This window comes from Eucyclogobius newberryi, unplaced genomic scaffold, assembly GCF_026437365.1.
Source record: "Eucyclogobius newberryi isolate DKJ021-1_F unplaced genomic scaffold, fEucNew1.0.hap1 SCAF_21, whole genome shotgun sequence".
In the NCBI taxonomy this organism is placed as follows: Eukaryota; Metazoa; Chordata; class Actinopteri; order Gobiiformes; family Gobiidae; genus Eucyclogobius; species Eucyclogobius newberryi.
The window spans coordinates 22,184,444-22,210,235 of NW_027315846.1; the positions used below are offsets into that span (position 1 = coordinate 22,184,444).

Consider the following 25,792-nt stretch of genomic DNA (forward strand, 5'->3'; position numbering starts at 1 on the left):
TACAACTGACACCAGGGCCCTCTTAATCGGAATGCTTTTAGAAAAGCTCTCATCTCTCAAAACCTCTACATCTTATGTTGGCCAATACAACAGTCTAGCCCTTAGAACATGACAAAAAGACAAAGACAGCACAATCACAATTGTTCACTTTTAGTCCCTAAGACATGAAGTGACAAAAATACAAAATTAAACTAAATGGAGTGGCTACACACAGAGGTTAGGCGGTATGCCAAAAATGTATATCACCAGATCATGATCTCAATCTTATTCATATTTGAGCACAGCCTATAAAAGGGAGTCTTAAAGTCGTCACACTTCACTGTGATTGTTCAAATCCACCTATCACTCACCCAAAGAATGAAAAAAGTTGAACAATAGGAGGAGTGATTTGGGGAAAGTGTTGTTTTTGTTAACATGTGTATTAAACAGAGATACAACTATTTTACCAAAATAGCAACTTGTCTCTGGAATTAAATTACAAATGGGTTTTTATCACCAACTCTACTACAAATATGCAAAATGCAGTGTCGTAAACATACACTACCTGTACTACAGTGACACTGCAAGAGTGACTGTAAACTAACCCAAAGTCTCTCATTACATTCAGACCACACAGGGAACTTTCACTAACCGTAAGCCTGGTGGAAGAAGGAATTGCATTCCATCAGAAGCAAAAACATAGGTTTTGTGATCTTATGAAACAAACTTTTATAGAGCATAAGACTGTGGCTAGCTCAGTACAGAGTCTGTGACACTGTATTAAGCAACACATCACAGAGCTCCACCCTCTCTCGTCTCCAAGCCTCCATCCAGCCAGGGAGGGTGGAGGAGATAGGCCCAGTTGCTAAAGCTGTCTTTTCAGCCCTTGCTCCCACTTGGACTATCGGAGATACACAGCAAGCGGAGGTGTCGTTTTCGGCTGGCATTTCGGACAGTATCTACTTATAGACAGGAGAGAAAGAGAAAAGAAAAACAGAAGGGGTATTATCAGGAAGGGATGAGAGCAGCAAAGGCATTTTGTCTTTTTATTCCCCTCCTAAGCCATGGGCTTTGCTCCCAATCCGATTGGTCGATACGGCCAGGGATGTAAATGAAATGCAAAGAAGAATAAGGCTGGCTTCCCATCTCCAGAGTGTGCCCCACTCTGTATCTCACTCTCCTCTAGCTCTGTGGCTGTTTATGGTGTTGTTTCTGATTCCCCATTCATGGACTTGTGCGCTTCCTGTTCCCCCACCCCACACCTCCAGCTCCTCTCCATCGCTTGCCTCTCTCTGGCTGGGTTCTCAGCTCTTATCTTCTCAGACGCCCCACATTCCAGCTTCGCTGTGGCTCCCTGCCTGCTCCCCTGGTCACGGCGATTCCATGGGTTCCCACAATCCTCGGCAGCTTGCTGATTTAGGATGGGCTAAGAGACAGCAAAGAGGAGAGGAACAGAGAGGTTAGGAAGAGGCAGGATGTGCACTGAATGACACTAAAATGGTGAAAAAATGGGTGAATAAAACTGCAAACAATAAGAGCAACCATTAATGAAACACAAAAACTACAAACTGAATAGTTTTCAGTTGGCATTAAAATAACATTTCAACATTTCTAGTAATTGAACTCACAGGTGAAGTGGGCGTACAGATGCCAGCATGTCTATGCCTTCATCTTGCCTCAGCTCAATGTTCTAACATTTTAGCAACACTTTTAGCGTTCTGCAGAAAGTTTCTGATTCAATATTCAAAGCTTGAAACACGCAGTTGTTGTGGCAAGCTGCATCAGGAACTTCCTCAGCCTGGACATACTAGGAGAGGAAAATGCAAAACAGTGGTAGAGAATATTCAGGGGAAATCAAAACTGTGAAGAGTGATGTAAGTTTGAGGGAAACAGTCTGATGAAGGTCAGGTAAGTCATCCTTAAATGAATAAGAAAACTTTTATGTAGTAAACAGTTAACAGTAAACATTATTCCGACAGTACAAAACTTCCTCTTGTTCAACAGTAGTAAGCATGACATCAAAAAACACTGGAAAAATGTCTTCCTGAGAAAAGACCCATATTCATATTCATGTCTTTAGGCTTCACTGCTAAGTCCAGACAGGTCTTCAGAGCCGCTCATGTATTATTCCTTGGGCTCTGGTGGAGTCGGTCCTTTTCCTTGCTCAGGTGGGTGATGGCAGAGCGTATGGCAGAAGCTTGTGGATCATTGGGCTCCTTCTTTAAGTAAAGACGGAAATGTTGCACACTGCAGGTCAAGAGGCTGTCGGCACTGTGGCCCTGATGACCCAACCGAAGCAGCCTCTCACAGGCCAGGGCCAAGTTTTTGTCCCAGTTTGAAGGGTACTGTGAGTAAGTCTCCACATTGTCCTTGTACAGCTGCAAACACACAACAGGCAGTTTGATCTCAGCAGAAATAACAAATGGCACTTTTCTTGGCATGACATTTTTTGCAGGGTTCAGATATGAATGTGCGTTTGGTTACACTCACAGTGTAAGAGAGCTCAAAGAGGCGAGCTTTTGCCTCTCCCATCATCCTCTCTGCCAGGTCAAACAGAAAGAAAGCCGTCTTCATCCTAAACAAAGCACACAGGGCTCAGGGCTAAGTGCTGGATGGATGAGCCATGCAGATCCACACTGTTCACAGACGCACTACCCCAATGGAGTGATTTATGTAGATGCAGCACCAAATTCAATGTACATGTAGATGCTCTGGCACACAAGACTGGTTTATGGAGATGTTCAGGCACACTGGTATGCATCGTGACTCAGCTTTCATGTTCTCCATGCAGCTACAGGACACAACGGCTGCACAAAAGCAAAAAGAGCTGACTGTACCTGGCCTGCCACATCTCCTCATTGGCAACACGCTCCCAAGACGAAAGACTGAAACTGCGGAGGCACAACAAGGCTAATCAACGTAAAGACTAGTGAGGATGTGTTACAAATAAATTTTTCTCTTTGCTGTTCCACTATAATACAAGAAAATATGCTAGATTGGGGGGGAAATGTAAATTATAAATTAAGTTTATTTAAATGTTCAACAGTATGAGTGCAAACATCTGACCTCTTCTTCAAATAATCATTTTAAAAGGGTTGAGGAGCTAATATTTGGCTTGTTGGTCTTGGTGGATATGGTTGTCATGAATGTGTGCAGAATAATGTCACAGTATTCAGCCGTGGATATCTGAGTGAATGAAGGGCTTCGGGCAAGAGCCAGTGAATACAGAGCTTTGACTAATTCCACTTTTGACACAGCTATTGACAAAATGCAATATGAAACTCATTCTTTTCCATCTAAAGTCTCATTTCATATGGACAAAGGCCTAATGTTTTGCTGTGTCTGTCCACAGACAAAGACATTCTCACTGGGAAAATGGAGATACTTCTTTATTTAGTTCAACTTTATTTATCCAGATTGGTCGACTGTGAACAATTAATTTACAACAAGGAGCTGGTCGAGGGGACGACACTGATTAATCTTTGTTTTATAGTCTATATTAATGTAGTCTAGTAGAAATAAAACAAGTGCTAAAAATAGTCAATATAAATGATTATAGGTAGTGTTCAAACCTACAGTTAGTAAGGCACAGAAATGAGCGCACCTGCTGTGTGGCTCACTCCAGTTATAGATGTGGCGGGTCCGCTGAGCCCAATCTTCAGGATGAAATTTCTTCTGAACAGGCACTAAGTAGTCACATACACCAAAGGGCCACTGAGAAAAGCTTCGCACCCAGCTCTGGTCTTCATTAGGCAAGCCAATACAGGCAACAACGTCTCTTCTGCAAAAAGAACATTTTAACCATATGTTTTTAAAAGTTACTACCACCTTTTAGTGAGCATGATGGTCTGTGCTGTTCACTCAAACTCAGAGCCCCCAGGCCAGTGTTGCCCCGCACGGTGTTAGGCATGTTGGCCTGGCAAACACTGCCCCCTGGTGGGCTTGGTATTTACAGTCCCTTTTCCTCCTTAGGGTGATGGATATAGTGCAGAGAACTGAAATGAGCCCATCAGAGGCCTTTTAACTAAATATAGTAGATTAGTTAACCTCTCTGGTTCATCAAACTACTGTTATGGCTGTAACGGTCTTTGGAGCTTATCTTCTTCCTTCACTCACAGGTTCACAGAAATCTGCCTTATTAAGTCACCCACTTGTTCAATGGGAACAATGATAACCACCCATTAGTGCTAAAAGGGCTGTGCATTGTCTCTAATCTGACCGTTTAGTATGTATACATCCCAATAGCAAGGACAATTTATTGCAATTTTTTTTCTATGATTTTGGAGTCGTACACAAAATGAAAACAGTGATTTAATTCATTCTGTTTTGATGAGTTATTAGAGAAAACACAAAGGCAGCAGAACACAAGACTGGTATTGACACAGAATGACTCACACTGAAAGTATTGATATTTTGGTAACACTGGGCGGACAAAAGGAATAAGTCACCTGTCAATAATACAATAAATAATAATTACATAAATACAATAATTTGTACAGCGCTGCCCTGTCCTGTCCTGAAATAATTGACATTGACATATCAACTGAAATACTTCAATACAACAATGCAGCCTCATTAACATGTGATGTCATCAAAAATATTTCCGTATCACAATATTTAGGTGAATAGAGGTTTTTCTACTATCTTTAAGCTACATACATTCATACCATACATTTGTGCTGACTTACTGTGGGTTATGTGACAGAAAGTTCTTTAAGCTGAAAGCGTCATTTTCTTCGGAATGAACGGTGTCCCAGAAGCGGCCGGGAAAATGCACTCCGTGAAGGTGATGTCCTAGTTTGTCAATGTACCAGTTGTATGTCATCATCTACAGACAAAAATGAGATACAGCATAACCAAATACAGTTTAAATCATAGGCACAGTAGGCTTCTATCTTCAATAAATTCAAAATTCAAAATTAATCTTGTTCTTAACTATTCCTATAAAAAGGGCCTCACTTTTTGAGATTTTCACATTTCATGTAGTTTTGTATTGAAACGCTGCTTTGGCCTCAATTTATTGCATTTAAAAGTAATTACCGACTGTGGGTAGGGGTGGGCAATAGTGGCAAAAATTAACATCTCCATATTTTTGGGGGATTACCTCGATGATGATATTCATCTGATGTTAATGCGATTCATCAGAAATGTGTTCAAATGTGCCTGTAAATGTCATTTTTTTTGTGTTGAAGTTTTCAGGACAGTAAAATTACCCAAAAAAAGTGCAGAAATATCAAAATTGTCTTTGTATTTTATAGATTATATGGTAATGTGTCCTAAATTTATTCCTAAATTGCTTAATTTACAGTCTTTTTAATAGTTCTTATTAGATTCTAATTTTGCATATTACCAAAACAACAACTGTGACGTTATCCATTTTTAAATATACCTCCCACCTAAAGTTGTGGTCTGTGTGTTTTATTATCTTTCTGTAATGCATTTACAATTAACTTAAGTTATTTTAATGCCCTACATTTACAAACCCTAACCTTAAACTGAAGGGGAGCTACGCGTCCGTATCACATCTACATACGGCACTTATCATACTGCGAGCTCACCTCCTGATCCACTAGTCGCACATCTGGCCGCACATCTTTGCAGTAGTGCAGGTAACGAAGAGAGTTCCCAGGAAGATCTCCTCTGGTCAAGATGATGGAGTTTTTGGGGAAGGAGGCAAGTAACTCCAGGCCAAACCTTTCCACCACACTGTTGGTACTGAGATTGCATTCCCTACAAGACGCATGACATAAAAGCAGTCTTTAGTTCAACTTTTAGAATAGTTGGAAGCCTTCTTACTGCTTAGAAAGGAAGGTTATTGGTATAAAAGATTTTGAGTTTTCAGGTATGCATCAAGGTGTTGGGAAGGTAAGTTGTCAGTGCGCCCGCCCCTCCCGCTCTGCTGCACTGCACTGGCTGCCTATCTAATCACAGGCAGACAGGTGTGATGGGTGAGACAGCATAGGCCATGCACTCCCTTTGATCAAAGCTGCTTCCTGATGGCTGTCTGGCACTTCCCGGCACTACGCTGGAGTAATCTGCCTTTTCGGACAGCCAACATCTGAGACTGAGCTCTCGCGGTGGAATCTATGTGCTAACCGTGCCTCTCCTTAGCCTCTACCATGGTGTGAGCGCAGAAAACCTGACACGCAGAGTTCAGACCTGCAGTATGAAGTTCAAAAGTAAAGCAAATCAGGTTGACTCAGGAAACTTGCATGAGGGTTTAGCCTTTTTACACCAAATTTTTACACTATTTTTTTTTTACCTCAGAACCTGGCTAATTTGAAATCTGCAGAACAAAAGTAGAAAAGCGGTGTCGTGTAAAGCTCACTTGTGATTGGTGTGCACAGTATGCACCAAAAGAGTGATGGTAAGGAGCCAGCCTGTGATCTTCCATAAAGCCCCACTGCCCAGTTTCCTTTCCAAAATACTGCAGGTCCGATTTAGGCCAAGGCCTGCCAGCACACACAATGCAGCGTCGCTTTGTAGCCAAAAACGCTCAACCTGCAGGAGGGAGGACACACAAAAAGAGTTGCTTTGCCTTGGTAGGAAGACTGAATGCATGTCCATCTTTAATACAATCAATTATGAAACTGTCTCACCACTCCGAGCAGCAGGGGTCTGCCTATGTCCAAGTTTGCTCTCCATGCAAAAAACAATGAGTAAACCAACAGCATGGCAGTCACAAGCAGGGAAATGGTGCCACATTTTCTGAAAAGCAAAAATGTGCACTCAAAATAATCTCCCCTTGATTTTGTAATGTATTTTGTCAAGACAGATATTTTCAGAGTAAAATGTTTAGTACATTGAATTATACTAAAAACTAAGTTTAATTTGACATCACAAGTCAAGAGGAAAATGAGTAAGTAATCCAGTTAAGAAATGCATGATTGATATTCTAAAGCTGACTGAGTCACGTTTTAAGTTTTAAGAACTGTGATTCATAAGTAGTTACAGTACAGCAGCAATTCTAATTATAAACAGAGAAGAGTATTCTAATTATTGTTTAATTTCATATTTCCTTTCTTACTTATCCTTTATGGAGAGAAGCAGCCCATTTCCTGCCAGTACAAGCACAGGAAGTGAAAGATCTGCTACGCAGTGGTGCAGCTGGGCTCTGAAACACAGAAAGAAAAAATAATAATCATAGTACACCAAAGTCACCATAACTACTTTCAGTGCTGCAGCACTCATGGACACCAATTATGAACTGGCTGCTCCTCTATCAAAACAAACTCAGTGGACGTGCGTGTCTTCTTTCAATGGGATTGACAGATACAAATGACTGTGTCATCCACCACCCGCTGCCCTGTCCGCTCCTCACAGCTGCTGTCAGTCACAGAGCGCTTGCTCAGAGCACACACTTTTCCTGCCTCTTCCTTAATACCCATCTCTATTTGACAGATTATTGAGTCTCTATATCTCCCAATGTACACTATGTGTATCACTGTTGACTATGGGAGAGTGCTTCCACATGTGTGTTTGTGAGAGAGGGTGCCAGCTTCTCCACAGGGTTTACGTCTTCACTGTGACAAGCTTGTCATGTTCGCCTCTTTCCCCCATCTTGAAGGTGTGCTTGTCCATCAAGCAGCAGGGGTGCCGGGGAAGGGTGGGTGCCTGGCAGAGGGGGGAAGATAGTGGGGGGCCTTAAGACGTACATGTATCAGCTGAAGGATGATACTTGGTGGCAGCGCTGGTGGAAGAGAGCAGGGAGGGATTCGGGTGGAGGTGGGGGAGTTTGAGGAGAGAAAAAAATACAATTTCTCAAGCTCTATTGCAGTGTCTGTCATCACAGCTTGTCACGCTTAAACACCAGAGCTGAGTGATCATTTCAAACTGCTGGAGAAACAGAACACAGCGATTTGGCCCTCTAAGCAGGTTCACTTCTGCTTTCATGAGAGAGGTAGAAATGGGAAGAACAAAAGCTGCTGTGGGGAGATGGTGCACACATGTCTGTGGTCCAGTCCAGTGTGAGTCTAAAGCTGTGTTTAACACCAGTGACTGTCTCTTTTTATCATATATTCTTACATCTCCTAACCCACTGTCAAAGAACTGCAGTATTCAGTAAGTATTCAGATACAAAATAAATATTGGACTGCAATACTTAAGTACATTGACGACTTTACTAACCCCTATTTAAGAAGTGTGGAGGAGTGATCCTACAAAAACATGTAGTTATAGAATAGAACAGAAAATTAAACAGAAAATGAATGGTTTGATGAAGGTACGATGTAATTTATTCTTAAAATGCACTTACTGCAGCATCATGGTCATATTCACAGAGCCTGACGTCTTTGCCTAAAACCAAAATAGAACATGTAAAACAATTAAAAACAAATGGTGCCAATACAGAGCAAACCCAAAAGCCATACCAAACTGAAGGTGCCATACTCGGCCCTGAGCAGGTGTGTCAGGAGCCCGGACAGAGAGGTCTGGTCTCCCCAGCTCCAGCGAGCAGTGTTACGGTAGGACGACACTGGTATGTAGATGTACGGCAGAAAACCAGCTCCAAAACACACTGCCAGAGACACAAGGCTGCGCAGTGACAACTCCTGGAAACAAGGAACACTTTTTATACAGCAGTACAAGTAGCATCATATCAACATCAGCAATTTAAAGGGATTTATGACTGGCCTGTACTGGGAGGGTCAGGTATAATTAGGTCTCATAAATTCCATTCTAAAAATCAATGACAGTATGTTACCTTTTCCGAGTATAGACGATACAGCACCCACGGGATTATTATGACTATGTAGAGAATCAAGGTGTGCTGGTTACAGAGCCCCAAACCACAGCAGAAAGCCCCCAAATGTGCAATCTAAAAATGCAGTTTTAACAGTCATCAGTAAGAAAACAATTCAAATAAGCACCGATAGACGATGTTGTAGCTTACTTTGCTTCTTTGGGTGCCATTGTCCGCACAATGAAAAGTGGCAGACAAGAAGAAGAGCAAACCAACACAAAGGTTGTTGAGGCTGAAAACCTCTGCCACCACAGACCACTGCCAGCTCAGTCTGGACACAGCGAACATCCCTCCAGCCAACACTGCTCCAGGAACCGGGCCTTCTAACCTGTCCAAAAAGTTTCAGGAATTAGTTTTGAAGTTTATTTCAACAACATTAGCTCAACTATATTTGACTTTTTGGCAAACTGAAAAGCAATTACATTTTATTTGAACTATAATAGATCATTTTATCTTTTCTATTTGTCCCAACTTACAGTGCGGCGACACAAAAAGCTTCACAGCCGTTTCACACATAATTTAAATTTTCCAGCCATAAAAGCAGCCACTTCTCCAGACTAATTTGGAGGGCCGTTCTAATCTTTCCTCGGCCCAAGTTTGCTTCTTGGACGAGACCTTGAAAAATATTGTGAACTGAAATGTTCCGCTATCACTGGAACTCTTTCCTGAGCAGCCGGTTGATCTGGGCCAGGCTGGAAAAAGAAACCGCTGTGTGGGAGATAGCACTTTATCCTCTACTTCTTAAATATACTGTGAGTGCAAAAGTATGGCCTTCATCCTCTCCTGTTCTGTCTCCATCTCTTTTGCAGTAATTGAAGCAAACTTGGGATAATCTGTCATACGCTAAGACCCACCACTTACCCCAATAAGCGAGAGAGTGGGGAGCAAGATGCCACAAATTAATGGGGGGGGGACAAAAGTGTGCGTTAAACGGGTGCGAGTTTGTAGGGTGTGAGACAGTGTGCGGGATGAAAGATGAAATTCACAGAAAGGGAAGAGAGAAAAGTTCAGGACGAGTGAGAGGAAAAATAGAATAAAAAGCAGCCCCGGCATGCTGGCTCGGAAATATGAGCTGCAGCCTCGACAATTAGGGAAGTCAGGCAGTATGGCCCTTTCCGCCATTGTGTGGAGTGGCTTAGAGTCCTCATCAGCCTATCAGCTAACTGACAGGCAGAGAGCTGCTCTATTCAGCACCGCAGATACAAGCTGCAGGCCAAACGGCTGCCAGGTCCCTTATGACCCCACAATCCCTCGCCGGTGACAGCTTCAAGCTCCATAGCAAATTAGGCGCTCTCACATTACAATCGCACAAGACAGATTCCATTAACGGTATCTGAAATTGAGTAGAGAGCAGCCCGTTATCAGACCTGACTCATAAGCACCGCCATTAATCACAAGGCATGATACCATTTATACATTTCCAGCTCTCTGCCTGCCGCTGTGATAGTCAGCCACAAAAGGCCTGATGAGACTTAGGCGAGGGGAACAATGGAGCTTTCTGAGGGGAGCACAGTAAATCAGAAAAAAGGGAGCGCAAGAAAGGCAGAGAGAAAAGTCCTGTGCACTGACTACTTCCCCTCTTTTCTTGGGTCGTGTCTATCGCTCTCTCTCTCGCTCGCTCTCCCTCTGCGGGCTGGGGAGGGGGTTAGTCAGCTGTGTTGATGGGGCGTCTAGGAGTAGCTTTTAATAAGAGATAGCGACGTCTCTCTCGCCACACCGCTTCAGGAATTAGTATTAAGTTGAGGGGAGGATGAAGAAAGGGAGAGTGGACTTTTGTTGAGGTGTACAGACCCCCGCACCCATAATTTTGCCTCACCGCATGACAATTAACCCATATCTTATAATTCCAGCAGGGGGGCGATTTGAGGTCACACTGGGTGCAGAAGAGTGATGGGGGTCTGGGAATGGGGTATTACCCTGTGTGTTCTGGCATCTGATATCCAGCCCACTCCAGCACACACGCGCACTTACGTACATACGCAGGCAGCACATATTCTTTTCCATGCACTCCTTTATTCCCCCTGAGTGACTGACAAATCTCTCTTTTAGAGTGTGTCAGTGCGGGAGAGCCAATTGATGTGTGTACAGTGCCGCTGTAAATGACCTGTCTGTCTGTCAGGGACCACCTGGGCCCCTGGCTGCCTCTCAGCCGCTCCACAGCTCATTCTCCAGGCTGCCTGCTCCCAGGGCACACAGATAAAGCACGACATCGCCTCACCAATGTGGCCATGTTCCTTGTTATCACAACTCAATGTGGTGCTGGATGGTGCTGTGTTAAAATGTTGTGGCTCAGTGACAATGGCCTGAAGAGAATAACAACCCTCGCAACTATAGCATTCAATCACACTGCCTGTCACCACCAAAACGTGGCAAATATTATACAATTTAGCTTCGAATACCCAATAAAGTCATTTCCACCTAGTGTAAGGGGTCGTAAATATGGCTGACAAAAAGTAATTGATTAATCACAACTACTGTACCGTAATTGTTTAATCGTCAACTAAATTAGTAATCAAATAATGGTCATATACACAGACTCTAAAACATGCCATGTGATGAATGAAGAGGTTTTATGATTCCAGACAGAGCAGGAAGTTAAATAACAGAGGAAACATGTGAATATAGTGTTTGTGACTAAAAACCTGCCTCCATCTCCACATCCTCATCTTAGCTTCATCTGGGTGAAATATCGTCAAAATCATATAGCTTTCGTGTTCACTAATCAATTAAATGAAAGAATAATCGCGAGACTGTGTGAATTTTCAAGCTACTAACCAGTATTTTCAAAAACGGAATAAAAGAACTTATATATTGTTTGCAAAAGTCCAAATGGGTCTTGTCTCATTGACCCGCCGCAGAGCCGTGCCAACACCAGGCGCCTGTCCTAAATAACAGCACACAAAAAGCAAGTGTTTTGAATGAGGCTTGACAATGGAGCGCGCCAAAAGAGTGACTGTCACACACCACCCCGGGGAGCAGACAATAGCAGAGCCGTGCCACTGCAGATGAGCGCGTCTCTGTAGTCCAACCCAGGCGAGGTTTGGGGAGGCAGCGCTGGAAAGGAATCACACATTCCTTAAGAGGGTAAAGAGCCCCGTGGAGGAGGTGGCCTGCTCGGAGGCGGAGGTTTCCAGCTGGCCCGTGATAACACCCCGCGGCTCTCCTCTGGCCAGGACAACAGCAGGGTACTTAGCAGCTATTATATGGAACTGCTAAGTGTATCATATGGTGTTTGGATTTCAGACGCCAAGCTTTTGATACAGAAATGAAAGCTTTGTATCTGAGCTTTGAGTTGGTCCAAGCAGACATTGTTCTTCTTTTAAAACTAGACTGAAGAAACATCATTATTTAGAATCATTTAAGCACATACCTTTGGCTATGTAAGTAAAATATACCATATATAACATAAGTTATATAGTTATACAATAAAAAAAAATAATTAAACAATACTTACTTGCAATGATAATAGCTAATAATAAATAATAATAAATTGCCATCAGGTATTTCAAAACAAGTAATAAGTAGTGGTAGGGATTTTGTGAGTTCAAAACTGGCTTCTTAAATTTACTGTGGTTTGCTTTCCCCCCAAACGCATAGAAAATCATATACAATTTAAATAATAATAAAATACATAGTAGCAATGATTTTTCTTTTTTGTATCCCGATAACAATATTCAGACAATGCTCTCTCTCTGTCTTGTGTTGAAACTTTTCTTCATACATTTAGTTGGGGTTTAATTAACAACAACAAAAAGCAGATATATCCCCTTTACCCTTATTTTAAAGTTTACAACATAACGTTTTCATTTTTATTTTTAAGCAGCTCTTTTTGCATCGTTTGCTCTAAACGAGATACTCGATATTCAAATCTTACATATCTCAAAACAACATGTACTATATTATCTACATTTCTAAATATTTTGCCCACCTCTAATATAATGAAAAGGTATAATATCTTGTCTCTCTAAAAGGTGAGAGACTTCATGTGGAGCTGCTGCCCTGCTACAGCGAGCACTGGGGAAATGTGGCCCAGCTCTGCCTCACTCAAACCCTCCTCCAGCAGAACGCCTCAGTGCCTGTAAAATTAATCACCACAATTCAGCTCAAACAATGCAGCCACTGACATGACAATTTCTCCCGGAATGCCATCTTAATCTCCTCCTGACACACAAAAATTATAGGAAGAGGGAGAGGGGAAAAAACAATTTGCAAAAATGCGACGTTTATGCAATTCACTGTATACCATTTTGCTGCTGCCTCCTCCAACAAAGTCATTAGGCACACACCAGTGATACATAAATGTAGCTGTATAGATTCCATTAACTAATTCTGTCTGAATTGTAATTGCGGGGCCTGATCCGCCTTGGTGCCCGCTGCCTTATTAAGGCTGCCTGTGGTTGCGGAGCGCTGGGATATTGACGTCCGAGGCAGACACAATCTCAGGCCCACGGGCAAACGGAATATTAAAGTGTGACTATATTCTGCTGCCTATCTAGCCCTTCTGCCTCCTCCTCTGCCGCTCTCGCCCCGTCCCGTAGCCCGTAATGAGGAAATAACATCTTCATTAGACATCTGTTTAACTGTATTAGAGGATGAGTCCTGGGGGAACCATTGGTCATGCTGACGATGGGGGTCTGTTGGACTACAATATAACAAATGCGATACTGAAAGAATGGAACAAAAGGTCCGGAGATTGGGCTCTATTTAAGCAGACAAAACTCAAATTGACATGTGCAATTATATACAAAATGAGTGCACTGTCCCTGCCACTTGTAATGATGATTTTATCCAAATACAGCGAAGGTTTAAAAAAAATGTAAGTGTGCTACATGTGGGGAAAGAACGTTTCAGACGACACCATTTCCTCTGTCAACATTTAGAATGAAACAAACATTCTGATTCTAGATTTAAAGTCACAGTCATTCAGACATGATACTATGTATGTCTAATATTACAGGTATGTGTAGTAATCAAAAATAACACTTATGAAGAGAAATACTTCACAAAGAGGTATTGTCTGGAACCGGATCTTCTCTACTGCCGTTATGATGGGCATGACTGACCTGACAGAACAATCAAAGAAATGGCTGTTGGCTTATGAGTAAAAAGGAAGAAAATGAAAAGGAGAAGAAAATAACATAGAAGATTGAAAAACAGCGTGGACTTTTGCAAAGCAACTGTGTAAAGTAGTCCTGCTTCATGCTGATAAACGGATGCAAGAAAATGTATAGATTTCGTTCCAAATGATATAAGGATATAGGAGAAGAAATGTATTCCGCCATAAGACATGTGCTACCAATTAGCAGTTGTAATTAGATCACAAAAAACTTGTTTGGGAAATGATTTGCTTTGCGCCTGATCCCAGAATTTCCATCGTTCGGACAGAAAGTAGGAGGGGCTGGCTCGCCAGGCTACAAGGTTCTGCCCGGAGACACACAGATTGTCCAGGGATTATACCGCAAGTGATCACTTCAAATGATCTTATACCCCTTTTCAAACTGACCGGTTCTCTTTTCTGGCACAGCTGTTAAGAACCAGGTTTTGAGTGGAAAACTGCAGAACCTGTTCTATAACAGACACCAGTCCAGAACCAGTACCACAACCAGAAAACAGGCATTAGTCAGGGTCCTACAGGTGCATCGGTCTGAGTAGGTGGAACCAGACTTCCCTCATCCCAGACACTTCCTCCAGCTCCTCCAGGGCGACCCCAAGGTCAGCCGAGAAACAGCTCCTCTAGCCTGTCCAAGGAGGAGATATGCCAGAGCAGTGAGTCTGACCGGAGCTCCTCACGTGTGACCACCAAGCTCCTCACCCAATCAATAAGGGAGCAACTCAGCACCTGGGTTCTTCCCAGAGCACATAGAAGGTCAAAAAGGACAAGATAATCTTCAAAAAGATGGGATGACATCTTGCAGTGGCCCTTTTGTCCATGGCTGTGCAAAGAAACACCTCAGAATTGGCAGGTCAGTGAAAGTAAAAGCTGGACATGAAAAGAATCCCTCTGGTGTCTCAACAAGATACCCAAGAACACAGTGCAGCTTGGCCTTAGCGGTGAAGGAAACATGGACAGTGACTTAGGAGCATATGGTGCAGGACATACAGTATAAGGAACACAGGGCTGTGATGGCACCATGCCCATGCTACACTCCAAAGTGAATCAGCGGTGCAAAAGGGGACAGAAATTGGCAGGTGTGCCTTTTACAGGTAACACTGCTGTTATGTAATCATGTGATCAGACAGAGTGCTGATGATCAGCATTTTGGATTGTTTTGCTCTAGCGTCTGTCAATATGCTAACGTATGGGTTTGTGCTGTCTCAGGATAATCTCGAGAATGGAAAGAGATTCCTCACAGGTAGCAGAGATTGTGAGCAGCTTTAGCAGATAAACTGAGAAACGAGGGTTACAGAACGCCAAGCTGTCAGGATTATCTTGCCATAATAAAGACAGCATTCCTCTCAAGAGCCGTGGCAGAGGCCTTTAGCATTCTAAATGCCAAATGCATTTTTCTGGGAACCTCCAAGTGCAATCGATAGCAGTTATCACAACGTCCAGCATCCTCAAAGGCTTGTCACACCATGGTGTGAAAACATAACAAGACATGTAATTTGGCCATCAAACGACATGATCAAGCCAAGAAACTGTAATTGACAAATCAAAGGGAAGCTAAGTGCTACATTTAAACTCATGAGAGAGAAGTAGCTTCCAAGCCTATCAACTTATATTCCCTCACATTAAACACAGAACACATTAAACTTAAATTGATACATCAAAGGCTTGCCATGTTGGGAGTATTCCAGATGAATTTCAAGGTTTTACATTTCTGCCTTCCAGTCCTTATATTAACAGCAAATTATCCTTCCATCTGAAAATAAAATCAACAAAAATCATTTGTTTTGGTGTGTATATGTATTGAGTGTGTTTTCTATTTCAGATAAACTAATACAGTACATACATATTGTTTAAATTGTATTAAAACTCCTGGAAAACCAGGTGGCACAGTGGAGCAGCAGTGGCTCTAGGGCATTACTGTTGATGTGTCCTTAGGCAAGACACTTCACCCACCATGCCTATGTTCAAATGTGGTTTGTGACTGAGTGAGTGAGTGAGTGTTGGTGGTCAGGGGGGTCGATGGTGCAGATTAGCAGCCTTGCTTCCATTAGTCTACACGTGGTAACATAATCTAAGTACTATTATTTTGTGCTTAAAAGGACTGTCTATTGTCTAAAAAATATATTTTGTATTATCATTGTGGTATCAAAATAAAGCTTGAAATGTTAGTATGGTGACAATAGTAAAACACACATAGCTCCAGTGCAAAAAAGCAACAGAAAAAGAGAAACGTTGCCCAAAAAGGAGAGTAGCCACCCAACACCCATACACAAACACACACATATATACATACACATACACACATACACATATACAAAGGAGGAAAACTTAAAGGTTGAATGGACAATTTTTTGGCACAAATCTAAGTCTTATTTCCTCGTGGCGTGGACTGACGATTAGTCCTGCCACGTATCAATCATAAAACGCACCTATCGCTCACCTACAGCCGCGTGCGGTTCCTCCCCACGTTTCCGCGTGCCTAAGCGCATGGATCTATCATAATTTAGTTCCCTCAGTGTACGGGGCAAAATGAAGACGGAGAAAGACAGTTCGAGCTGACGCAGAAGAGAACAGAAATCTACAGGAGACGAGAGATGTGATTCGATCCGTCGCGCTAATAAACAAATGCACGTGTGTGTTGTATCAGTCCGCACGGGGGAGTGCACATGTGCACTTTCGCCTGAGTTCTCAAATCGCCGAAAAATTGTCCATTGCCGCCTTTAAGCAGCAGCAGGACAAATTCCAGAGTGGTTGACAGTATCACATGTTCATATGAGGTGAAGGGGTGAATGTGGAGAGACAGGAGTCTGAGAGGAGACATCAGAAGTCATGCCATGTCGGGACTGAGAGCCTGCTGGGCTGTGGGGGTGGGACCAGGGACAGGGGAACGAGGAGCAGGGAAATGGGGGATGGAAGCCTGGATAATTGTGATATACAGAGAGGCGTGCGCTCACTCCGGGTGGCTGATGGGTAAACAGGCAGGGCAGGGTACTGGGACAGAGGACGATGCCTGGCTCCTGGTTGAGAATACTAAACAGAGGATCAGGAACGTCACTGCTAGAGCGCTGACCGAAAGATTCACCATCAGCATACAACGAGTCACATAGCCGTAGTTCTGAGACACTAGCTGGAAAAAGTGCATGAGTGTGGGTCATATAAATCAGAGTGAAAGAGAAAGCAGTGAAATTCAAGTAAGTCACAAAAAGAAAAGACCGCGTAAAGCTTTTTTTTCTGTCCTGTGGTACTTTCAAAGCAAAATACAAAAATCATTTCAAAAACAAAGCAGTTCTACAAAAAGCCTAAGGAGTCAATTTAAATGACACCATGTTCAAATATAAGACAATTACCTAAAATGTATTATGTCCCTCTCCAATCAATTTTTTTTTTTTTTTTAACAATCAGAATTATATTTTTCTTAAACAGCTGTGACACTGGATCAAACTGGCCCATGATCAACGTTTTTACAGAAAAAGAGGATTTTACATTATTTATTTTGACCTGATGCTTAAACCCTGAACCCCAGATTGTTCTGGAGCATCAATGACAAACTCCTTCTGGTTTTTGTGGAAATGTGTGATTTTCATGTCACACCACAGGACACCTTTTAAATTACAGCTTTTCTTTTTTTTTTTCTTTAAAGTAGAAATAATGGTTTACATTCTTCTACTCTGCCAGGGCTGCCCTTTGTCACCGGTTCTGTTCATAATTTTTATGGACAGAATTTCTAGGCGCAGTCAGGGGTCGGAGGGTGTCCGGTTTGGGGATCACAGGATCTCATCTCTGCTGTTTGCAGACGATGTTGTCCTGATGGCTCCATCAAACCCGGACCTGCAACATGCACTGGGACGGTTTGTAGCCGAGTGTGAAGCGGCTGGGATAAGAATCAGCTCCTCCAAATCCGAGGCCATGGTTCTCGACCGGAAAAAGGTGCCTTGCCCTCTCCGGGTGGGTGGGGAGTCCTTACTCCAAGTGGAGGAGTTCAAGTATCTCGGGGTCTTGTTCACGAGTGAGGGGAGGATGACTGACGATTGACAGGCGGATCGGTGCAGCGCCTGCAGTGGTGAAGAAGGAGCTGCGTCGAAAGACAAAGCTCTCAATTTACCGGTCAATCTACGTTCCTACCCTCATCTATGGTCATGAGCTTTGGGTAGTGACCGAAAGGACAAGATCGCGGATACAAGTGGTCGAAATGAGTTTCCTCCGCCGGGTGGCCGGGCGCTCCCTTAGAGATAGGGTGAGGAGCTCAGTCACACGGGAGGAGCTCGGAATAGAGCTGCTGCTCCTCCACGTCGAGAGGACCAGCTGAGGTGGCTCGGGCATCTGTTCCAGATGCCTCTTGGGCTTCTCCCTGGGGAGGTGTTTTGGGCTAGTCCCACTGGGAAGAGGCCCCAGGGAAGACCCAGGACACGCTGGAGGAACTATGTCCCCCTGGAGGAGTTGGAAGAAGTGTCTGGGGAGAGGTAAGTCAGAGAGTCCCTGCTTAGACTGCTGCCCCCGCGACCCAGCCCCGGATAAGCGGAATATGGATGGATGGAAGTTATAATCAGAAAGAAGAAATAGAACACTATTTCTAAAAAAAATGTGTGCACTGTTGAGTGGAATTTTGGGGGAATGAAAAGATTGGACGGTCCTTACCTGCACACAGTGAGGCAGAGGGCCCCACTGGCCAGAGCCCCCAGCAGGCTGCTCATCAGGTTGACACTGTGGGCTGGAGACAGTGAGGGCAGAAGATGCATTGACAGCCAGGCTAAGAGCGTGAAGACGGGATATCCTGGTGGATGAGCAACCTAAACACACAGGGCAAAATCATAGAGAACAGTGCAAGTGTGCAAGAAAACACTGATGATAAAAGATGAACAAAGAGCCAGAACTGCAGGGGTGTCTCCAGGCCATAGTAACTAATATTACAAAGAAACGTGTTATATGGCAGCTGAAGCACAAGAGTAGAAAGTCCTCCTCTGTTTTATATTTATATTAATACTTATTATTGCATTTTTTAAAGTGTTCTCTTTTGTTCCTTGATCGTTTTTTTTATTGTGTATATTTTATGTTTCTATGTGGTTGTTTTTATATCTAAAATTGTGCATATTAATGTCCAAAAATAGAAACATTCCTCCAACATCAAAGTGTTCTTGTGCCTGTTCTTTGGCCTCTTCCCAAGGACAGTGAAGTTCCCCAGAGTCCACACAGAGAAGTGCACGTGGTGTTCTGAAGCCCCAGCCCCAAACCACCTCAGAGCTCAGTGGCAGTCGCCTGGGGGAACTCAGCAATCACAGCAATTAGCCGCTAAGTCTCCTTGTGCTGATAAGGGCTCAGTCATTAAACATGGGCTCATTTTCCGCTCTGATAAGATGAACCGGAGGAAGAGGGGCCGCTCTTCAAATAACACTGAGCACAAAGGTGAGAGCTGAACTGTACTGGTCACCTCCACACAACGATTGTGTGTCTGGGACATTATGGGCTAAACCTAGTCACATAGCAGTTCATATAAAGAAATAAAACCACTACATGTAAACACAGACTAAATTAAGACTGCACTGTGGAGGTAGACTGAGGCTGACAGCAGCACAGTGCTGAGTGCAAGCACAGAGAGGGGAGAAGAGGGAAGATGAGGGGAGGAGAGGGGAGAAGAGGGGAGAAGAAGGGAGCTTTGGAGGTCTGGGTCCAGAGAGGGCTCCAGGCCCTGGGGAGGCCTGAGAGGAGACAGACAGGCCACACGGACTGCAGCACTAACGACAGGATTACTGGCATAGTGACACAGACACAGGCTCCCTAAAAGGATCACAGCGCCGTAATAAACTTTATTAAATAATAAAACTTATTATAACTGGTAACCCGATTTACTTCATTCTTTGCGGCTTACACACACAAAAAGAGGGGTGGATATAATAAGCCTTATACCGTACATAAGGCAAAGCCTACAAAAGCTATCGCCTCACCATTGATTTTAATTGGATTTGAAAAACGGGTTGCAAATTATAGCATTCTCTCCTTGCAACTTAGTAAAATAAGTGTATAGAAAAAAGGGGGAACCTGTGGACTGAAAGTAAATTAATCTGCTTCTGCCCATGCTTAATTAAACTTCCTTAATGCTTATGAGAGTTAATGAGTGAATTGATTAAACAATACAGCTAATACTTACCCCCAGCTCACAAGCCGTGGTGATCAGCTCTCCTGTGGAACAGAATAGGAAGGAAATTAATGTAAACCCAATCATTATTATTAAGAGACAAGACTCCCAAAGTTTTCCCAAATCAAATACTTGCACTGGGGTTTTGCATTAATTTGCCAGGATCAAAACCTGCAAATCTTCCCAGTGTGACATTTCCTAAGCGGCATGCTCATTCTCTTCATCTCTCCCTCTCCCCAGACGCCTCCCTCCCTCTCTTCTCTGCACATAGCCACATCCACACTAAACATTAGGCAGGCTGCCTCTTCAGTGCTCTGTCACACAAAGACACACATATGCTGATGTGAGAAGAATGCTCCCACACTCACTGTCTCACTGTCTCCTCCAGTCCATTGGGCCCAAACAGAAAGGAGGCTGCTGACACTCACAGAATGAGCCGTAAGCTCTTAAAATAAGAGCAGGTTGCACATTTGTGATGCGCTCAGTGTGAGGTGCAGCAGAGACTGAAGAGAACAGCCCTAAAAGCTATTTGTGGAGCTTTAATGGATTTGGGCACAAACCCATTTGTGCCAGAATACATCCAAAGCGTTTCAAATTACACTGATTTCTCACCCAATGTTTGCCTCTCCCACTCATGAAAATTGAAATTTTGTTCAGATTAAATGACATTGATAATGGTTGGATTCAACACAGCTCCCTCTACTGGTTAATGAGCAGAGCCCCACTTTTCTGCATTAGGGCCAGGTCACAGGTGTCACTAAGACCAGGGACAAAGAAAGAAGTGCTAACATCTTATAGCACGTTAAGTCAAACATGTCCCATGTGGAATATGCAGTCTGGTCATGTATCTTTTTAAAATAGGACTGCAGCACTTTGTTGATGCTGCACTTGTGAGTGGAGTCTAATGGAGCATGAAGCCAGAGCTCCTCCACCTGTGCAGCTTAAGCTCTTTCACACTTCACCTGCATCAAGCAGCTGCCATCACTTTACATCACACGTTCTCATCCGGCCTCGTCTCACTCATTTCCCCTCAGTAATGGCACACTTAGCACTAAGCACAGCAGCAGCAGCAGCAGCAGCAGCAACACCAAGCCAACAGCCATCCCAGTGCCATGGAGAGGCATTTCTGCAGCCCTAATACCAAAAAGAGAAAATATTGAGTCGACGGGGAAGCTGCACGGGTGCCAAGACTCTTTGTGATGGAAGAGCATGGGCACCCACACCAGTCTGCCATAATCCCCGTCATTTCCACACTCACATTCCTAGACAACAGCGTCCCCGCAGGGCTGCGCTCCAGCCCCTCCAGGGCACAGCACACCTAAAGAGATTAAGACACAGAGACGGAGACCTGGAGAATCCAGGGGTGTTCAGCTGGCACTATCAGAGCGGGCATCCTGCACCATCCCTAAACGCTGTGGAGAAGGGGCTGGCCGGGCTTTCAAAGCAGCGCTCAGTCGACAGGCGCAGCAGCAGGGCCACTCGTCCTCCTCACTGCTTCTCTATCTGTCCGAGCTTTCATGTGCTTTCACTGCCAATGTGCATTCCCTTTTGTCACTCAACTGCCAGAGCAGCACAAACCTAACAGGCACAAGCTTCATGCTCTCACTTCTAAACATAGTTTGTAATTGTGGAAGGCCTGAACACAAACTACATTACAAGAATGTTGGAAGGTACTGCGCAAATTACATTTCTCTGAACTTTGGAACTCTGGTCCAAAACATTGGCTTATAACTACACAACTTTGTTCAATTGAAGAACAATGGAAACGGTACGTTACAGTAAGACACTGCAGGTGAATCGAAAAACAATCATTTGTAGCTTTTTCTGTAATTTACATACTGTAGATAAATGTAAGAAAACCTTATTATTACAAGATTTTCATTGCTATATTACATATTTCATATATTTGGGACAAATACATGAATGACATTTGATAGTACCAGTTTTAAATATTATTGCTTCATTATATTGATATGATACAAAAAAAAAACTATTCTAATTTCAACTTATTTAAACCATATATAATATCATAATATATTATATATAATATATATGTATGATTGGAGGAAAAGCTCATTAGGAGGAGCAAGACTAATACACAACATGCTTCACTTTGTACAGTGCTGTTAGCCCTGTACACAGGCTAAAGGAAACTTTTACTGGACTAAAAGAACCAACATGTTCTCTAAATTCATCTGACTGGAAATCCCCATCACGTGACACCTTTGATTGTTTAATAGTATATAATAGTATAACTGATGTAGATGTAAAACTGTTACACATCTACGCCTGTGTGAAATTGACTTAACCTATAATTAGATTCACATCCTAACTACAACTAAAGCTTCACTTCTTGTGAGTAAGTATGTAGTAAGTAAGTATGTAGTAAGTAAGTATGTAGTAGGTAAGTATGTAGTAAGTAAGTATGTAGTAAGTAAGTATGTAGTAGGTAAGTATGTAGTAAATAAGTATGTAACAAGGTGTTGACAGAAGTACCTCTGATACAGGGGCTGCAGGACCACGGACAGCACCGCTCATGTGGGGTGTACACACACACACACACACACACACCCCATGCACACACACACACCCCATGCACACACACACACACACACACCCCATGCACACACACACACACACCCCATGCACACACACACACCCCATGCACACACGCACACCCCATGCACACACACACACACACCCCATGCACACACACACACACACACACACCCCATGCACACACACACACCCCATGCACACACACACACACACCCCATGCACACACACACACACACCCCATGCACACACACACCCCATGCACACACACACACCCCATGCACACACACACACACACACACACCCCATGCACACACACACACACACACCCCATGCACACACACACACCCCATGCACACACACACACACACCCCATGCACACACACACACACACACACCCCATGCACACACACACACACACACCCCATGCACACACACACACCCCATGCACACACACACACACCCCATGCACACACACACACACACACACCCCATGCACACACACACACACGCGCGCGCACACACACACACACACACATACACACACACAAACACACACACACACAGATACACACACACAAACACACACACACACACACAGATACACACACACACACAGATACACACACACAAACACACACACAGATACACACACACACACACAGATATACACACACACACACACACACACAGATACACACACACACACACACACACACAGATACACACACACACACACGGATACACACACACACACACACACACAGATACACACACACACACACACACACACAGATACACACACACACACACGGATACACACACACACACACACACACAGATACACACACAGCAGCTGCTAGCTCTGTGGACAGACAGTGGACAGACCTGAGTCTCCGCCGGGCACAGTCCTCTGGACACAGGGCACGTACAGAGCGGCCACACACGCGGCCGTGGCGCCGGACAGGATCCAGCTTCTCTTCACGGACCAACACATTTCTAGAACAGAAGAAATCATGTTGTTTTTCCTCACGAACTCCAGGAGCTAACGCACCAGTGGCTAATGCTGAACCTACCTTTTACTTTCGACCACTTTAAGAGAGGCTCGGGAGGACGCTCAGAAGCCTCTACATAGCAGCTCCTGGTTGTATTTGAACGCTTCTCTGGGAGAGCAGAGACCTAAATGTTTTCAGACGAAAAGGGAAAGTTTCAACCTGAGGCAGCCTAGCATAGCCACGTGCGTAGCCGCGCAATTCACAAAGGACTTGCGCTCGCGATACTCCAGCAGCGTAAGCACGAGCCCCTGTGGAAGAGGCTGCACTGGGATCGTGCAATGGAGCTCCCAGTTTAACAAAGAGAACTAACACAAGTGTGTCACTGTCAGGATGCCAAGCACTGACTGACAGCTTCAGCCCAACAGAGCTTATAGAGGGAAGTCTCTAGATAATATGAGAACACTGTGAAAAGAGACCTTACAGCTGTTCAGCATGTAAATATTTAGTCCATAATTTCTCACCAAGAACCGTAACATCTCTTAATTTAACATTAATTCTTATTTTATACAAAAATAAATAAACTAAATGATAATAACATACTCTTAACTTGGAATGCATTTTAGAACGATTTTATATTTAACTCTATAATCTCTCTTTAAGTGAAATAGAAAGTTCAATTTTCAGTAGTGCGGCCTTTTTTTGAGTTATTACTTTTCACCGTTGGCTTTAAAGTAGATCATTGGACATTTACTCCCTACACGTTCACAATATCCGTAACTGCCCTAGGCTGACTGATCGAGACATGGCTGCCTTTCTCTTGCCAGTCACTCACTCACATGTTGGCCAGGCTGAACTGCACTCAAACTCCCACATTTCTGAGTAAAAGAAGAACATTCTACCAACATCCACTCTCTAATTGACAAAACAAAGCAAATATAGTGATTTATTCAACGTTAACCTCACTTCAGCTTTTTAAATCCACAACTTTAGTGATCATTTGGGGTTTAGTAATGCTGTTATAGCCGAACTTGAGCCCATATACCTCTAAACGTCTCACAAGTGGCTGTATTGCTTAGGTCAGAGGGTTACTGTAATAAGGAAATTGCCCTATTGAACCGATAATAATCCCTGGCCAACATAAATGAGTCTGATCCCTTGGTAAATTGAGCCCTTGGTGGGGTGGGGTGGTGTCAGCACCTAGCCCACTCTGACGACTGGCTAATCCTCACTTCCATCCCCACACCGCCTTCCTGTCTAATCAGTCCGGAGCACACATGTTTCACTCCACCCCGGCACACCCACACCCAATACCCATCATTCCTTACAATTGGGATCTGGTCTTGTCTGATGTCACCGCACTAATCTTTGCTTGGCTGTTCTGTAGGTTGCAGCACCGGAGTGAAAAGATGGACCTATTGAGCCTGAGGATGTCCCAGAAAAAAGGTGGGATGTCAGACAAAAGCCCAATTGTTTAGCAAAAGTTTCTGCACACATTTTAGCAATTCATTCACAGGCATAAAGATCACTGGAGCGGTGAGGATTACCCACCCCCCAGCCTCCCTCTGTATCCCAGGTCCACAAAGATGTGTTTTACTGACAGCCTGTCTAAAGAGAGGCATTACCCACATGGCACATGAAGCTCCATATGCTGTCTGCTTATTAACAAACATTAGTCCAGGGTAATAGCAGCGGTTTTGAATTGGTTATCGTCCCAGATTGCATGCGAAGTGCAATATTCTGTGCATGTGCCAAAGTGCGTGATTAGAGAGTTCTAATGTTGCAGCTCGGGGGATTTGAATTGGAGCATAAGATAAGGAAGGCATTAATATGAAATTGTATGGTCCAGTAGACAGAAAAGTGTTGGCGAGAGTGAAGTCAAGGGTAAAATGATGCTGCGTACATATTTTGGAGTAGGAAGCTGGAGCTGGATTTCCTCACAGATGTTGAGATCGGACTTGCTCAATCCAGAACCAGTCGGAGCAGTAGCAATAAAATACTGCCTAAAAAGGTGCACTGTATAATAGCATTGTGCAACATTGGAAAAGATTGCAATATGTTTGTTAATTACTGCAATATTGATATTACTGCGATTGTTTAGTACACTTTTTGACACAATAATTTCAGTTCTATTGAAACTGAAATGTGCATGTCTTAATCTATAAATCTATTAAAATTAAGATTAGAACAAGACTAATTTAGAAGTTTAGGGAAAACTTAAAAAACAAAACAAAATTTAGTTGTACATTTCTATCAGACCGAGAACCTTGGTGTTATTGCGATAT

At 43.5% G+C, this 25,792-nt stretch overlaps 1 protein-coding gene across 1 annotated transcript; it reads right to left on the reverse strand.

Moving 5' to 3' along the window:
• Positions 1–706: 706 nt before the first annotated feature.
• tmem260 (transmembrane protein 260) lies at positions 707–23,512 on the reverse strand. Its single transcript, XM_072457580.1, has 17 exons — positions 23,404–23,512; positions 19,972–20,003; positions 18,465–18,616; positions 8,870–9,047; positions 8,681–8,794; positions 8,349–8,528; positions 8,234–8,274; positions 7,007–7,093; positions 6,579–6,687; positions 6,308–6,480; positions 5,538–5,709; positions 4,668–4,807; positions 3,584–3,760; positions 2,817–2,870; positions 2,470–2,554; positions 1,608–2,357; positions 707–1,405 (listed from the first exon to the last, which is right to left on the reverse strand). Exons 1-16 carry the CDS (start codon positions 23,510–23,512, stop codon positions 2,097–2,099), a joined length of 2,064 nt encoding a protein of 687 aa, XP_072313681.1. The 3' UTR covers positions 707–1,405; positions 1,608–2,096.
• Positions 23,513–25,792: the final 2,280 nt, after the last annotated feature.

Bases quoted from the DNA above. Each gene is read 5' to 3' on its own strand.
- tmem260 (XM_072457580.1), bottom strand. From the start codon at position 23,512: ATGTGTTGGTCCGTGAAGAGAAGCTGGATCCTGTCCGGCGCCACGGCC. The intron at 8,529-8,680 runs GTAACATACTGT...CCTTGTTTCCAG, and splicing joins ATCGTCTATACTCGGAAAAG to GAGTTGTCACTGCGCAGCCT. The intron at 2,871-3,583 runs GTGCGCTCATTT...GTGCCTCCGCAG, and splicing joins TGGAGTGAGCCACACAGCAG to TTTCAGTCTTTCGTCTTGGG.